The following is a 15,472-nucleotide window of genomic DNA, read 5'->3' as shown; positions in this document are numbered from 1 at the left end:
CTAAATAAACAATGGGTAGAAGAAAGGCTTCTAAGACCCAGATACTCTAAGATATTTAGGCACATAACTCCTATTGGTGTCCAAGGCCATGTCTACACTTACACACTTACAGTCTCACTGCGGTACTGATATAGCTGTGTCACTGTAAGAGTGCTCATGTAGCTGCATTATGCCAATGGGAAAAAGTGCTCCTGTTGACATAATACATACAGTTCAATGAGCAGTGGTAACTATATTGGTGGAAAAGATTCTTCCACTGACAAACTACTGTACAGAGGAGTGCTTATTCTAGCAAAACTTATTTCACTTGGGGAGGGAGGGTGTTTTGCACATCCTTGAGTGACCAAAGTTTTGTCAACATATTTGCCAGTATAGACCTGGTCTAAATATCTTTGAGGAGTGGGATCATATGAGCCTAAGGCTGGGTCTACTCTGCAAACTGACATCAGTATAACTGTGTTACCCAGTGGTGTGAAAAATCTTTATCCCAAGCGACACAGTTATACCGACTTAATCCGTAGTGTAGACAGCGCTATGTTGACCAGAGGGCTTCTCCCATCAACATAGCTATCGCCTCAAACAGAGGTGGCTTAATTATGCCAATGGAAGAAGCTCTCCCATCAGCACAGTAGCATCTTCATTGACATGCTCCAGTGGTACAGCCATTGTGGTGTTTTAAGTTTAGATCTGCCCTAAATCTGTGTATACCTGCCCTAAGTCTCGCTAAGTGCGGAGCCGGCATGGTCAGCTGGGAAGATGCTGTGTGAACCGTGCATGTTGAGCAAACAGGAAGAGGAATTTCAAAAATTCCCAGGCCTTTAAATGGGGGAGAGGAACATACTTGTGCGCTTGAGTGCCGGGCAGCATAGTTCAAATTGTTGACCAGAGTGCTCAGGCTGGGCATTTTTGTGACATATCCTGGAGGCCAATTAGGGGGGGCATAAGCATTCACAGTGTTTGCAGATGCTGTGTCACTCTAGCTATGTTAGAAAGAGCTCTGTGGTACTCACTGAGGTGGTTTTATTATGTTGGTGTAGCAGGGGAGGTACAAGGAGCAGGAGAAGCACTGTAGTGCATCATGTTCACTATTTTGTCAACAAAAGCTGATTTTTTGTATAGTTTAGTTGAATCCTTGTGTAGGTAAATGCTGTGTTTTCTCTCCAGCCAACCTACCTCTGGAGCACTTAGTAAGCAGCACTTGAACTTGGGGAGGGCTAACGTGAGGATGAGGCTTTATAAACTCTTTTTCCTGACCCGAGGTTAAGATACTGAGTACAGACATCCCCATAGATAAACACTGGGCAGTCTTGTAAGATGTTAAGCTAAGGAGTTCTCTGTTAGAAAAGCTACACAGTGATTGGAGGTATATTCACAATAACATGTTACAAAGAAAAAGTGCTTTAATGCAGTATTGGTATTATGAGGAAACCAAATATGTTTTAGAGATCTGGTCAGAAAATACAGGTAGGAGAGAGGGAATGATGGCAAATTTCAACTATTTTCTGGAAAATCAAAGTCCTGAAAACCTTCTGGTTTTCTGTTGAAAAGATTTTGGCGTGGGGACAAAAATACTTGATTTTCATTTTTTTCAACAATAGCATCAAAATTCTGTACTAAAAGCAGATAATATTTGGCTAGATGGAAACCCAATTTTCCACTGAAAAACGATGTTGATGAAATGTTTTTACTAGGACATCAAAACAGCTACAGGCCCAGTAAGAAGATTAAATATGTGCTTTTGTTTAATAATTAAAAAGGCAACAAAGGAAAATACTGGATTTTCTTTTTGACCAACATCTAAACAACAACAAAAATCTAAGGTTGAGATTCCTCTGAGGATAAAAATAAAAACCTTCAGTCTCGATAGCTGGTTTCAGAAGCAACTTAGCTCTTCTGTGTTCTGATTCCAAAACCAAGAATTTCTAATATGTCAGGCATGCTAAAAAGTTCTTGAAATATGTGTTGACAGAGAGAACAGAAGTTGAATTCAGTTAGAACTCTTCTAACATGCCAGTGGGTAGAGCGGATCCATCAAAATGTCCAAAATTGTTTGATATAAATGTAATCCTGCCAGGTGGAGTCAGCAGCAACAAAGGCCAGGTCTAATACCTAGGGGTTCCTTTTCAATAATACAGCACAGAACCAGCTCAAGCCCAAACGTAGTAACCTGGGAAAATTATACACCACCATGGGCACCTCCGAGAGGCAATGCTTCCTCACTCGCGAGTACAGAGTCTGGTGTAGAAAAGAAACTTTTAATGAAAGGAGGAAAGTCACCATTAGGTAGGGAAAAAGCCACAAACAGGATTCATAATGATAAAACTCTGAGCAGGATGCTTACCCGAGCACGTGTGGGTCCGTGTCTTCTGCTTTGTCTTCTTGAGTTCTACAATGAAAAGTTCCTTTTCTGTGCTCCTCTCTGTTCCTCCACTGTACCCAGCTGATAGTGATTGTCCTTAGTCAGTGAAGACCCAGGTTCAGAGGTATATCACTGTGATTTTGCCTCCCACCCAAGGAAGAAGGAACCCTGTTTGTGCTACCTTCTGTGCACTTGCTCTGGCTGGCACCCCACATCTGCTGTCACTGGCCACCTGCCTCTCTGCTATGACCTCTGTAGACTAGTTCCTCGAAGAGTACCGGTAGTTCGAATTAGAGAGCCTAATTCGAACTACCTACTCCGTGCCGCGTGTAGCCACGGGCACGGAGTCTGCACTAAGGGGGATTTAAAAATGGCGGCGCCCAGCAAGATGCAAATGAAGCCCGGAATATTTAAATCCCGGGCTTCATTTGCAACTTCCAATGCCTACATTAGCCACCCTAGTTCGACCTAGGGTGGCAGTGTAGACATACCCATAGGTATTTGAGTTGTGGACTTTGAATTAACAAAAAATACTGGCCCCATTAAAGCAAATGACAAAACTTCCATTGCCTTCAATGGGTCAGGATTTCACCTAAAGAGTTTTAAAAGGCCTGAATAAAATTACTTCTCTGTCCAGCCAAGCTTCACTAACATGGAGTCTCTGATTTTAAAAAACGATTAATTTCCCAATTACTAACAAAACTCTTTTAAAAAATGCAAGGCTTTAATTTTGGCATAAGAAGATCCAGATTTTTATTCCAAACTCACTGAGTTTGTTTGCATTTTTATCTGGTTTGAAAGAGTTTGGTTAATGTCTTTTTAAAAACAAGGGTTAGGATTCTTGTGGTTTTCCCGCATGGCAGCTTTAATAGGGAGCACAGAAATACCACAATCATGATTGTTTTTAGGTTGTGTCTGGCCTAGCATGAAGTATGAGGAAGCTTTGTCTCATAAGAAGCCGGTTCCAGTTTCCAGTCCAAGGAAGTCTGACCAAGTATCTGAACTTTGTAATGCCAAGCCAAGGCATTTCAAAGTCAGACCCCTTCAAAATTATGAGATTTAATACCAAATAATAAATAACATCTTTGGGGTTCTTTTCCTTTTCCTTCTGGATTTTGACTCTGACATCATCCTCAAGGTACATTTACAAGCTTTTCTCTGCAACTTTAAGGGCTCAAAAATTACTCTTTTTGAAATGAAACCTGAGATTTTTAAGAATCACAGGCCATCCGCAGCTGAGGCAAGTATCACAAGAGTCATGATAATAGCAAGTACTGTATCACAAGAGTTGTGATAAATTAATGGAAGTTGACACCACTGGAACTTAACAATTATTCTCACTGCAAACCTTTTGAAGAAGGATGCTATCTGGTCCATCTTACCTAAATAATAGTCAGCATTACTTATGTTTGCTGAGCAAATTTAATCTGTGTCTGAATAAAACTATCATATCAAGCCCAAACTGGTGCAGCAACAACCCCCCTACACACACTTCACTGGCTCTAAGTTCACTACAGAACAAAATTCTAATTTTTTATCTTAAGTCACTTGTATGCATGAGTTCTTCTATGGATGGACTATAGCCAGAGAGCTTTGCAGGAGAAATGTGTTATAAGGGGGAATTCAGATTAGAAGGGTGAGAATCTTGCAAATAAAAATAGGAGACCATTCCAAGAAAGGCAAGGAAACAAGAGTGGGAGAAGCAGGTAGCTTAGATGAGGCAGTCGGAGATGCTCATTTGTTGCATCCACTGCACTCACTACCTCTGTCAAGTGCAAATTCTATTGTAAACTCCTCTGGGTAAGGGGCTATTTCTTCCTGTGTGTTTCTTCCAGCACGAAAGGACCCAGATATTCACAACTTGGCAATGCGCCTGATTGGTGCCTCTGGAGCAATTGCAACATCAATTATAGTAAAGGAAAGAGGAGTTGGAGGAAATTAGATCAGAGAGGTAGCAGGTTAGATGAGCATGCACAGAGCCTTGAAGGTGAGGATAGAAAGCTGTATGGGAACTGAATCATTATTGCTGTTGTTATGATTCAGTTATATGGTGCCTTAGGTGCAGATGTCAAATCTGTAAAGAAAGAGTGAAAAGAATCAATAGTTTCTTGTTACATTTATGTATTGTGTCAAAGTCCTGTAAATTGGAGTCATTTTTTGGAATCAGAGCTGTCACCCAGCCGTATTCTGAGCTTCCCGTGGAATCCAGCTATTGTATATGTTCTAATATACAGCATCAGCACAGTTTATAGTTAGACATAAAAAAAAAAGAAACTCAACATAAAAAGATGTTGAGCTCTATAACTCTGACCAACCCATCTCAGTGAAGGGTGTTAGCTAGGGACATATAAATATTGGATGGGAAGAAGCAAGCTTTCTTTCAGTACATTCTACTGGATAATCAATTTGGCTTTGCAATGTCAAAAGTATTTTTTGAGTATTAACAAGATTTGTTTCTTTGGTGCTCTAGTTGCTCTCCCTGTGTCTCATGTTCAATCTTAAGAACCACAGATTAAAAAGTGACATTACAATATACCAAACCGTTCCCTGTTGGTCAGTCACTTAGGTGAACTGCAAGTGCAGTATGTTTCAAACTGCTTCCCAAATTATTTCAGGGTTTGCATGATGCCAATGCCTGGCAATTAGCCATCAGTGTGCTAATGAGAGTTTCCAATGTGCTGTGACCAGAGATTGTAATGTACTAGAGTACATGTGGTGGTTGAATTATAGGGGATTGATGAGAGAAAACAAAAGCACTAATGCACAAAACTTGCTAAAGCAGACAGCAATAAAAATATGAGCAATGAGCCACATTTTTCTGCCTCCTATATAAGGACAAATTTTCAGCAATAATTTGCAGTTTCATTAGAAGTTCTATGTCAGAGCTTTTTGCGTGGTGGACAGTTTTAGTGGTGGGGGAGGGGGGCGGGTATTGCTCTACAAATAGCAGGCTTCTTGAAAATGCCACAAAAAAAAGCCAAATAATTTGTCATTTAGACATGAGAGAGCCACAGAAAGAGCCATTATTTACACCCAAAGAATCTGCATGAGGCTGCTGCATATCCAGTCTGGACTTCTTCCTGTACTCCTTCCTTTGTCTATCTTTGTTGCAGAACATATAACTGCTAAAGAGAGAAGCAGAAAAGTGTCCAGCAACTTTATGGGGTTTGGTGCTAATATTTGTTTGTTGAATCTTTAAGCCTCTTTCAGCCTAACAAGGGAAAGCTCCATTTTGAAGATCAGCAAATTTCCTTCTTTCAACACATGGGATGAATCCAAAAGCAAATGTATGGAACTGGGATAACATATCTCATAGAGCATGATGATACAGCATAATGCATGTACAAACAATCAATGCATGTACATATTCACAATCAAGAATATCCATCAATGAGATATGGCAGAAAGGCTTTATAGAGTCTTTTCATGAGGCTTAGGAAGCCTGAAGTCAGTTATTCCGGGTGCTCCCACAAAAATAAAACAAAAAACAAAAAAAAATCAGTAAAAATATTTATACAATGGCATGCAAGCAAATATGTGGCTAGAGGAAGTTTTATCCAGAGGACAGAGCACCAAACTAAAACTCATAAGCTCTAAGTTCAGTGCTTGTCGTTTCTGTTGATCTTCTGGCCAAATCACTCTTCTGTTTCTTCTCCTATCCTCTGTCTGTTTTAACAGTTTAAATTTTTAATTCTTTGGATAAGGGATTGTTTCTTCCTACAGGTTGGACCTCGCTGGTCTGGCACCCTCGGAACCTGACTAGTCCCAAATTAGGGGATTTGCCGGACCAGAGGAGCTCCCTCCTCTCCTGACCTGGGCTGCCACCGGATTAGGGCTCCAGCCTGCCCCCACTGCTGCCCCAGTCCCCTGGGGCTCTGTAGATGCCATCCATCCCACTGCTGCTGGGACTGGCGCACCATGGCCGGAGCTTGGCAGCCGGGGCAGAGATCTGCAGCCTCCTGGCTCTGCGAATGGGGCTAGAGCTCCGCAGCCAGGGCCGGAACTTCCTGGCCACTGCTGGGACACGCACCAGAGCTCCTTGGCCGCTGCTGGGGTCGGAGTTCCACAGCTGCTGCTGGGGCCGGAGCGCCCCACTGTGCTGTCCGTCCTGTCCCCCCTCCCCCCACACACACCAGCACTCCCCACTGAATCACCGGTGCCTCCTACAGCACTTCTGCCCCACTGCCAGACCTCTCTGTTCCTGGGCTCTGTGGTCCAGGAACATCCATGTTTGGTGCTGGATCACAGATGTTTCTGAGCCAGGGAGTCCCAGTTAAGGGAGGTACAACCTGTATGTTTGTGCACAACACCTAGTAAAGTGGGACATCAGACTTATTTGGGGCCTTAACACAAATACCATCACACAGAAGGGGGAGCTCTAGGTTGGATATTAGGAAAAACTATTTCACTAGGAGAGTTACCTAGGGAGGTGGTAGAAACTCCATCCTTAGAGGTTTTTAAGTCCCAGCTTGACAAAGCCCTGGCTGGGATGATTTAGTTGGGGATTTGTCCTGCTTGGGCAAGGAGTTGGACTGGATGACCTCCTGACGTCTCTTCCAACCCTATGATTCTAAATAACAATAGACAGTGTGTACCACAAGTTTTTATTTAAAAAAACGATGTTGCAAATGAATAAATCAGTTTATTGGGAGCATTTTTAGCATTCTTCCATCTGTAAAGCCAGCTGTCATGAGTTAACACGAATTAAGAGATTTGGAAAAGGCAAATACACATCATGTACATTTTAGAACCTATAAAAATCATCCAAACAAGCTTTTGCTTGTATAACCATTTGGCAGTTCTGAAGTATGATTGCTTAAGCAGGGCTAGAAACCTTGTATTTTATCGTAAATTTTAAATTTTGCTTTACCCAAACTTTAAAGCTCCCATTTCTAGTTGTGAACAGTTGTAAGTGCTAAGGTATTTACTTGGCCTCTAGTATCAGAGTATCCAAGCACCTCACAATATTGCACACAACTCAAACCACCCCATTTTGCACATGGGGAACTGAAACACCGAGGCCATGTCTACACTACAGATAAGATTGAAACAGTTGCAGTCAATCTTCCAGTGTTCAAATTAGTGGGTCTAATTGAACTGAGAGGGTGCTCCCGTCGATGCCGGTAGTCCTGCTTCTACGAGAAGTAAGGGAAGTTGAAGGGAGAGTGTTCTCCCCTTTGATTCCCTACAGTATGAACGGTGCCAAAATTTGAGTTAAGATACTTCGACTTAAGCGATGCAATTAACATAGCTGAAGTTGAGTATCTTAATTTGAACTTATCCCCTAGTGTAGACCAGTGGTGAAAAAATTAAGATGCTGCTCCTCCAAGTTATTGGGGTTCCTAATTCCCATTAAAATCAATAGACATTTGGAGCCTAAATACCTTGGACGATGTAGGCCTAAGTAATTTGCCCAACTAGAATCATAGGGTTCGAAGAGACTTCAGGAGGTCACAGAGTCCAACCCTCTGCTAAAAGCAGGACCAATTCCAGCTAAATCATCCCAGCCAGGGCTTTGTTAAGCCAGGACTTAACCTTTAGGGAAGGAGATTCCACCGCCTCCCTTGGTAACCCATTCCAGTGCTTCACTACCCTCCTAGTGAAATAGTTTTTCCTAATATACACTCTAGACCTCCCGCAGTACAACTTCAGACCATTGCTCCTTGTTTTGTCATCTGTAACAACTGAGAACAGCCTCTCTCCATTCTCTTTGGAAATCTCCTTCAAGTAGTTAAAGTCTGCTATCAAATCCCTTTTCACTTTTCTGTAGACTAAACAAGCCCAAATCTCCCTGTAAGCCATGTGCTCCAGCCCCCTAATCAGTTTTGTTGCCCTCCACTGGATTTTCTCCAATGCTTTCACATCCTTTCTGTAATGGGAGCCCTAGAAGGTCATGTTGAAAGCCTGTATTAGAGCAGGGACTTGAACACATTAAGGTTTTTAATGCCTTAGCTGAGGGCCCCTAACCACTGGAAAAAATCTGTCTTTTCCTATGATCAAGCTATTGATGGGTATTGCCTCTCCTTCATTTTTTCCAACCGGCATTGCTTTGGAGTGAAACCCACGTTTTGGGGGGAAAAAGTCCCAGGGGAAATTAATTTGCGGGCAAAGAGCCAGTGAGGAAGTCAATTCATAATTGCTCACAAGGGGTGTGTCTAGACTACATGCCTCCTTCGACGGAGGCATGTAGATTAGCCAGATCGGAAGAGGGAAATGAAGCCGCGATTAAAATAATCGCGGCTTCATTTAAATTTAAATGGCTGCCCCGATCTGCCGATCAGCTGTTTGTCGGCAGATCGGGAGAGTCTGGACGCGATGCCCCGACAAAGAAGCCTTTCTTCATCGACACAGGTAAGCCTCGTGAAACCAGGCTTACCTGTGTCGATGAAGAAAGGCTTCTTTGTCGGGGCATCGCGTCCAGACTCCCCCGATCTGCCGACAAACAGCTGATCGGCAGATCGGGGCAGCCATTTAAATTTAAATGAAGCCGCGATTATTTTAATCGCGGCTTCATTTCCCTCTTCCGATCTGGCTAATCTACATGCCTCCGTCGAAGGAGGCATGTAGTCTAGACACACCCAAGGCTCTACAATGTGTTAGAACGGGGGTAGGCAATAACCATCCCCACAAGCCACGGATAGACCCTGGGGGGCCACCACAGCTGTATTTACCACTGCCGGTACGGGCAATTGCAGCTCCCATTAGGGATGTAAATGAGTAGTCGTGCATACGATTAACCAATAAGCCTAGGCTTATCAGTTAATCTTGAATACTCACATTTCCCTTCCCCCCATTGCTGCCTCTGTACTGGAGGCAGAAAGGGGGTCGAGCAGGAGCCGGTGCAGGGGAAAGCCGGCTTAAAAGCCAGTTCTCCCCAGCACTAGATCTGCGGTGCCTCCTTCCCACCCTTGGCTGCTGTCTCTATGGGTACGTCTATACTACAGTGCTAATTCGAACTAACTTAGTTCGAATTAGTTAATTCGAACTAACTTAGTTCGAATTAGTTAATTCGAACTAAGCTAATTCGAACTAACGCATCTAGAACTAAAAACTAGTTCGAATTAGCGTTTTGCTAATTCAAACTAGCGCGTCCACACTGATTTAAGGGCGGCTGAAACAGGTTCTGGCAGGGCATCAGGTCAGTAGTTGCTTTGTGTGGCTGCTGTCTGAGGCTATCTGAGGCTCGCGCTTAAAGGGACCCCCCCCCCGGACAGCCGGTTCTCAGCTTTTCCTGCTTGCTTGCCAACCTCGCCGAGGGACAGCAAAGCGTTGGTCTCTGCCCCCGTCTGTGTCGGTGCTTCCCTTCGGGGACGCCGCCGCAGGTGTTAACATGGAGCCAGAGCTCGCCCTGCACCTTCTGGTGCACTTTCTGGACTTGCTGCTGCAAGCCTGCCAGCAATGGCTCGAGGCTGCCTGGCACCACCTGGTGCATGTCAGCCCCCTGCCTCTCCACCTGGCCGCCCTGGGGGCCGTGGAGGAGCCGCGGCGGCGCCCCGGCACCGGCGTGCCCCGCCGCGTCTGGCGTCTGGACACCAGCAGCGACTGGTGGGACCGCATCGTCCTGGAGCGCTGGGAAGACCGACAGTGGACCCAGAACTTCAGGATGAGGAGGGACACCTTCCTGGAGCTCTGCGAGTGGCTCGTCCCTGCTCTGCGCAGAAGGGACACTCGCATGAGGCCCACCATCCCCCTCCAGAAGCGGGTGGCCATCGCCCTCTGGAAGCTCTCCACGCCGGACAGCTACCGATCCATCGGGAACCAGTTTGGCGTGGGGAGATCCACCGTCGGAGCGGTGCTCATGCAGGTATGGCACTCGTCGGCCACTGCGCCGGGGGGTGAGGGGGGCTGCAAGGAGGCGATGGGCCGCTCCAGGGACAAAGGGGGGGAGGGAGGAGGCGAAAGTGCCCCGCACTGGAGGGGTCGGTCTATCCCGGCCGTACTACACGCCGCCAGGGGGGTTGCTTCCGGGAGTGGGGCGCGGGGCACTGCCAAGGCACGAACGCTCCCAGCCACCCGGGCGCCCCACTGATTGGCGCTTTGCTGTGTTTCTCTCCGCAGGTGGTCAAGGCCATCAACCGGGTGCTGCTCCACAGGGTGGTCCGCCTCGCCGACCCGGACGCCGTCATCCGGGGATTCGGCACCCTCAGCTTCCCCAACTGCGGGGGGGCCATCGACGGGACGTACATCCCCATCCGTGCCCCGGAACACTAGGCATCCCGGTACGTCAACCGCAAGGGGTACTTCTCCGTGATCCTGCAGGCCGTGTGTGACCACCGGGGACAGTTCACGGACATTAATGTGGGCTGGTCTGACAAAGCACACGACACCCGGGTGTACCGCAACTCCTCCGTGTGCCAGCGGCTGCAGGACGGGACCTTCTTCCCCGACCGCCACATCAGGGTCTGGGACGTGGACATGCCCGTCTGCCTGGTGGGGGATGCCGCCTACCCACTGCAGCCGTGGCTGATGAAGCCCTACACGGGGCACCTCAATCCCTCCCGCCAGGCCTTCAATGCCAGGCTCACCAGAACATCGTGGTGGAGGGGGCCTTCGGGCAACTGAAAGCCTGCTTTCGATGCCTCTTCACCCGCCTGGACCTGGCTGAGCACAACATCCCTCCCATGGTGGCAGCATGTTGTGTGCTCCACAATTTATGAGAGAGAAAGGGGGAGGCTTTTCTGCCAGCCTGGATGGCTGAGGCTGACCGCATGGCTGGCCACTACGGTCAGCCCTGCACCGCCGCCGTCCGGGAAGCCCAGCGGGGGGCCATCCAGATCCGGGAAGCCCTGCGGGAGAACTTCCTGGTGGAGGAGGAGGACTGACCTCTTCCTTGCATGCCCCACTGGGGCCTTCTTCCACCCTACCCCCCTTCCCCTTTCCCCTCCCTACCTACTGTCAAATAAAGACACCTGTTTTTCAAACAAAAACATCTTTTTATTTTACATAACTAGGGTGGGGGGAGGGAGGAAGAAGGGTGGGAGAGGGGAGGGGGAAACCTGGGACGAGGGAGCAGGAAGGGGAGGGAAGGGAGGAAGGGAAAGGAAAGCTCAGGGGTGGGGGTCGGGCTGCCTCTCCTGTCTCGCAACACTGCGGGTCCGGGGGCGTTGGTGGGGAATGGTTGTGGAGGGTGGGGCATGGTTGTGGAGGGTGGGGCAGGAGGGACGGGGGGTGTGGAGGAAGCAGGAGTGGGAGCAGAAGGGGGAGCAGGGGGAGCAGGAGGGGGAGCTGGGGGAGCAGGGGGAGCAGGAGAAGGAGCAGGGGGTATGTCTACACTACCCCGCTAGTTCGAACTAGCGGGGTAATGTATGCATACCGCACTTGCTAATGAAGCCCGGGATTTGAATTTCCCGGGCTTCATTAGCATAAGCGGGGAGCCGCCATTTTTAAATCCCCGCTGCTTCGAACCCCGTGTAGCGCGGCTACACGGGGCTCGAACTAGGTAGTTCGGACTAGGGTCCTATTCCGAACTACCGGTACTCCTCGTGAAACGAGGTGTACCGGTAGTTCGGAATAGGCACCCTAGTCCGAACTACCTAGTTCGAGCCCCGTGTAGCCGCGCTACACGGGGTTCGAAGCAGCGGGGATTTAAAAATGGCGGCTCCCCGCTTATGCTAATGAAGCCCGGGAAATTCAAATCCCGGGCTTCATTAGCAAGTGCGGTATGCATACATTACCCCGCTAGTTCGAACTAGCGGGGTAGTGTAGACATACCCTGGGGGAGCAGGAGCAGGAGGAATTGGGAAGCGGTCGAGCAGGCTCTGGAGGTGGCCTCGCAGGGCACGGCCCTGCTCCTCCAGGACCTCCAAACTCCTCCGGCGCAGCCTCAGGTCCTCCTGGACCCAGTGGTCCTGGAGACGGAGCTGTTGCTCCAGGAACCGGAGGTGCCGCCTCTGGTACTCCTCTTGGTTCCTGGCTCTCCTGCTGGCCCGGGCGCGGGCGGCTGCTGCAGGCGGGGTGGTGCGCCCTGCAGGCCCAGGTGCTGCGGCTGTGGTGAAACCAGAACAGCGGTCAATTACCCCAGGGGCTCAGGTGCGTGAAACCCAGCTCCCCTCTGCAAGGCCAGGACCCCTGCAGGATCCCCAGCTGTTGCTTCGTGGTGGGCAAGGCCCAGGCGCACGGTCCCGGGGCTCCCTCTCGCCCCAGCCCCCCGTACACATAAGGGGAGCACAATGGTACTCACAAGTGGACGCCTCCCCGGCCTCGGACGACACAGGCGAGCGGCTCTGTGGGGTGCCTCGGGGGTCCCAGGTACTGGGCAGGCTGGCGGCAGGCTCCTGGCTCTCGGAGCCCTCCTCCTCCTCTTCCGTCTCCTGGAGCGGTCCCTCTGCCCCGGGGTCTATCACGTCCTGGGGGGCAGGGACGGCATGAGCCGCCAGGAGGCGGTCCAGAGCCTGGAAGTGGGGGCAGGCCTCCGGGTCGGCCCCTGGCAGGCAGGCCTGGGAGTAGGACTGCCGCAGGTCCTTGATTTTTGCAGTGCACCTGCTCCCGGCTGTGCTGGTGGCCCCGGGCGGCCAGGCTGGCAGCCATGCGGCCATAGACTGCCGCGTTCCTGTGGCTAGTGCGGAGATCGTGGACATTGGAGGCTTCCCCCCAAACCTCGATGAGGTCCACGATCTCCGCACTAGACCACGCGGGCGCCCGCCTCTTGCGGCCCCGGGCTGGTCCCAGGAAGAGGGGGAGGGCTGGGTGTCATCGGGTGGCTGGCTCATGGGTGTCAGCTGCTGGGTGTGCTGGCATGGGTGCTGGCAGCCATGCAACTGGCACAAACTGTGTAGCCAGCCCGTGGCCCTTTAAGGGCTCCGGGGCCGGGAGGGGGGCAGTAGAGTTTGCCTGGTGTTGGCCAGAGTGGCCACCAGGGCAAGCTGGGAAGGGCTAGCCTCCCACTAGTTCGAATTAAGGGTCTACACAGCCCTTAATTCGAACAAGTAAGTTCGAACTAGGCTTAATCCTCGTGGAATGAGGTTTACCTAGTTCGAAAAAACCGCTCCGTTAGTTCGATTTAAATTCGAACTAACAGAGCGCTAGTGTAGCGCCTATGAACGTTAGTTCAAACTAACTTTGTAGTGTAGACATACCCTATGAGATTAGAAGAAGGGACGGGAGGCTGCTGCAAAGCAGCTTGTGCCTCTGGCAGGCCCAGGCTCACTGCAGCCCCTGTCTGTGGGGGGGTCCAAGCTCCCCGCAGGCAGAGGCTATTCTGCATCCTGAGACCGCTGCGGGCAGAGGCTACTTCATGGCAGCAGCCCCTGTCCTCAGTCCCTGGTGCAGCTGAAGCAGCCTCTATCTGCCAGGAGCTGGGATTCCCCGTGAACAGGGGTTGCTGACCCTAGTTAACTCTAGTGCAGTATTTCCCTGTAATAGCAACATTTACCTACATGTCTTGTTGTGACAGGCGCTTTAAATGTGGCAGAACCAAGCAGCTAAAGCCACCGTTCTGTGATTGGCATCTGCAGGGCTTCATTCATTCCTCTTCAAGCTGATAAGTGACTAGTATATTTTACCTTTCTGTGCAGCTGAGGCAACTGCAGCTGGCCAGAAGGGGGAATGTGTTTGCCCCCGATATAAATATGTAGCTAATTTGCATTAATCCAAGGCGGCGTGAGGCCTTTCTCAAGGAAAACTGTATTTTTGTCAAAGCAACGAGGAGTCCTGTGGCACCTTATAGACTAACTGAAGTGTAGGAGCATAAGCTTTCATGGGCAAAGACCCACTTCGTCAGATGCATGCATCTGACGAAGTGGGTCTTTGCCCATGAAAGCTTATGCTCCTACACTTCAGTTAGTCTATAAGGTGCCACAGGACTCCTCGTCGCTTTTGCAGATTCAGACTAACACGGCTACCCCTCTGATACTTGTATTTTTGTCCTGTCTTTTCAACTGAGGATAAGAAAATTTGGTTGGAAACTAGCCTGGAACTTGAAGGCTGGGCATCACCTTGAGGGGGTGGCATTCAGGAGATTTAAGTTCAAATCGCAGCTCTGCCACTCCTCTTGCATGCGAGTCTAGGCAAGTTACATTGGTCTGGATTTTCAGAGGTATTTACACTCTATTTCAGAGGTATTTCAGAGGCCTGGTGGTTGCCTAAATCCAGGGCCGTTCTAACCAATTGGTGACCCCGGGTGACCACCCGGTTTGCCCGTAGGGTTGCCAGATGCTTTAAAAAAAAAAAAAAAAAAAGTAACCAGAGAAACTTGGGGGAAGGATTCAGGAGGTTGGGCCGAAATGCAGTCGTGGCCCGCCCCTAAGACCAGCTCTGTCAGCGGCCTCTTGAAAATGGCGGCCCTGGGTGACCGCCCAGCTCGCCCACATCTAACACCGGCTCTGCCTAAATCCCATTAAAATCAATGGGAGTCAAGTACTTAAACTATCCCGAATCCCCATAGGCATGTGTCTGTCTGTACCTTTAAAAATATTGCCCTTAATTTCCACCATTCTGTGTCTATAAAATGGAAAAAAATAATCCTTCCTCCCTTTACCTGGGTTTGAATCTTAATATGGTGCCAAATCAGTTCCTATGTAGACTTGAAACAGAGATAGAAACAGAGTGATTGGTGGGCTATTTAGGCAAGCAGAGAGCAGCAGTTTCCTGCCCCCACCACCAAATAGCCCCATGCCTCATTGTCATGGAGTACTCTTTGGTCTGTCAAATACAAACCCAGATTACAACACTCTCTGTGGTTTGTGTGCTCCTTACCGCCATCTAACTGGGTCCAGGATTTAACTCACTGTGTTCTACTCAGTAAGGGTGCGTCTACATAGCAGGGCTTAACTCGAAATAAGCTACGCAAATTGAGATATGTCAATTGTGTAGCTTATTTTGAAATAGCTTATTTCAAAACTGGGAGCATCTCCACAGCACTTATTTAGAAATAGAGCACTCTTCCTCTGACTTCCCTTACTCCTCACACAATGAGGGTTACAGGAGTCGGAGTAAGAAGTCCTCCAGCTTGACAGTATTTCAACATTATTTTGAAATAACTGCCTGCTGTGTAGATGCAGACTAAGGGTATGTCTACACTACCCTCCTAGTTCGAACTAGCGGGGTAATGTAGGCATACCGCACTTGCAAATGAAGCCCGGGATTTGAATTTCCCGGGCTTCATTTGCATAAGCG

General features: G+C 48.8%; 1 protein-coding gene across 1 annotated transcript; it reads left to right on the top strand.

Moving 5' to 3' along the window:
- The first annotated feature begins 9,887 nt into the window (after window positions 1-9,887).
- LOC142826498 (uncharacterized) lies at window positions 9,888-11,204 on the top strand. Its single transcript, XM_075919067.1, has 2 exons — window positions 9,888-10,163; window positions 10,418-11,204. Exons 1-2 carry the CDS (start codon window positions 9,963-9,965, stop codon window positions 10,568-10,570), a joined length of 354 nt encoding a protein of 117 aa, XP_075775182.1. The 5' UTR covers window positions 9,888-9,962; the 3' UTR covers window positions 10,571-11,204.
- Window positions 11,205-15,472: the final 4,268 nt, after the last annotated feature.

Source organism: Pelodiscus sinensis, chromosome 1, assembly GCF_049634645.1.
Source record: "Pelodiscus sinensis isolate JC-2024 chromosome 1, ASM4963464v1, whole genome shotgun sequence".
Classification (NCBI taxonomy): Eukaryota; Metazoa; Chordata; order Testudines; family Trionychidae; genus Pelodiscus; species Pelodiscus sinensis.
This window is presented reverse-complemented; position numbering and strand designations above follow the sequence as displayed.

Bases quoted from the DNA above. Each gene is read 5' to 3' on its own strand.
- LOC142826498 (XM_075919067.1), top strand. From the start codon at position 9,963: ATGAGGAGGGACACCTTCCTGGAGCTCTGCGAGTGGCTCGTCCCTGCT. The intron at 10,164-10,417 runs GTATGGCACTCG...TTCTCTCCGCAG, and splicing joins TCGGAGCGGTGCTCATGCAG to GTGGTCAAGGCCATCAACCG.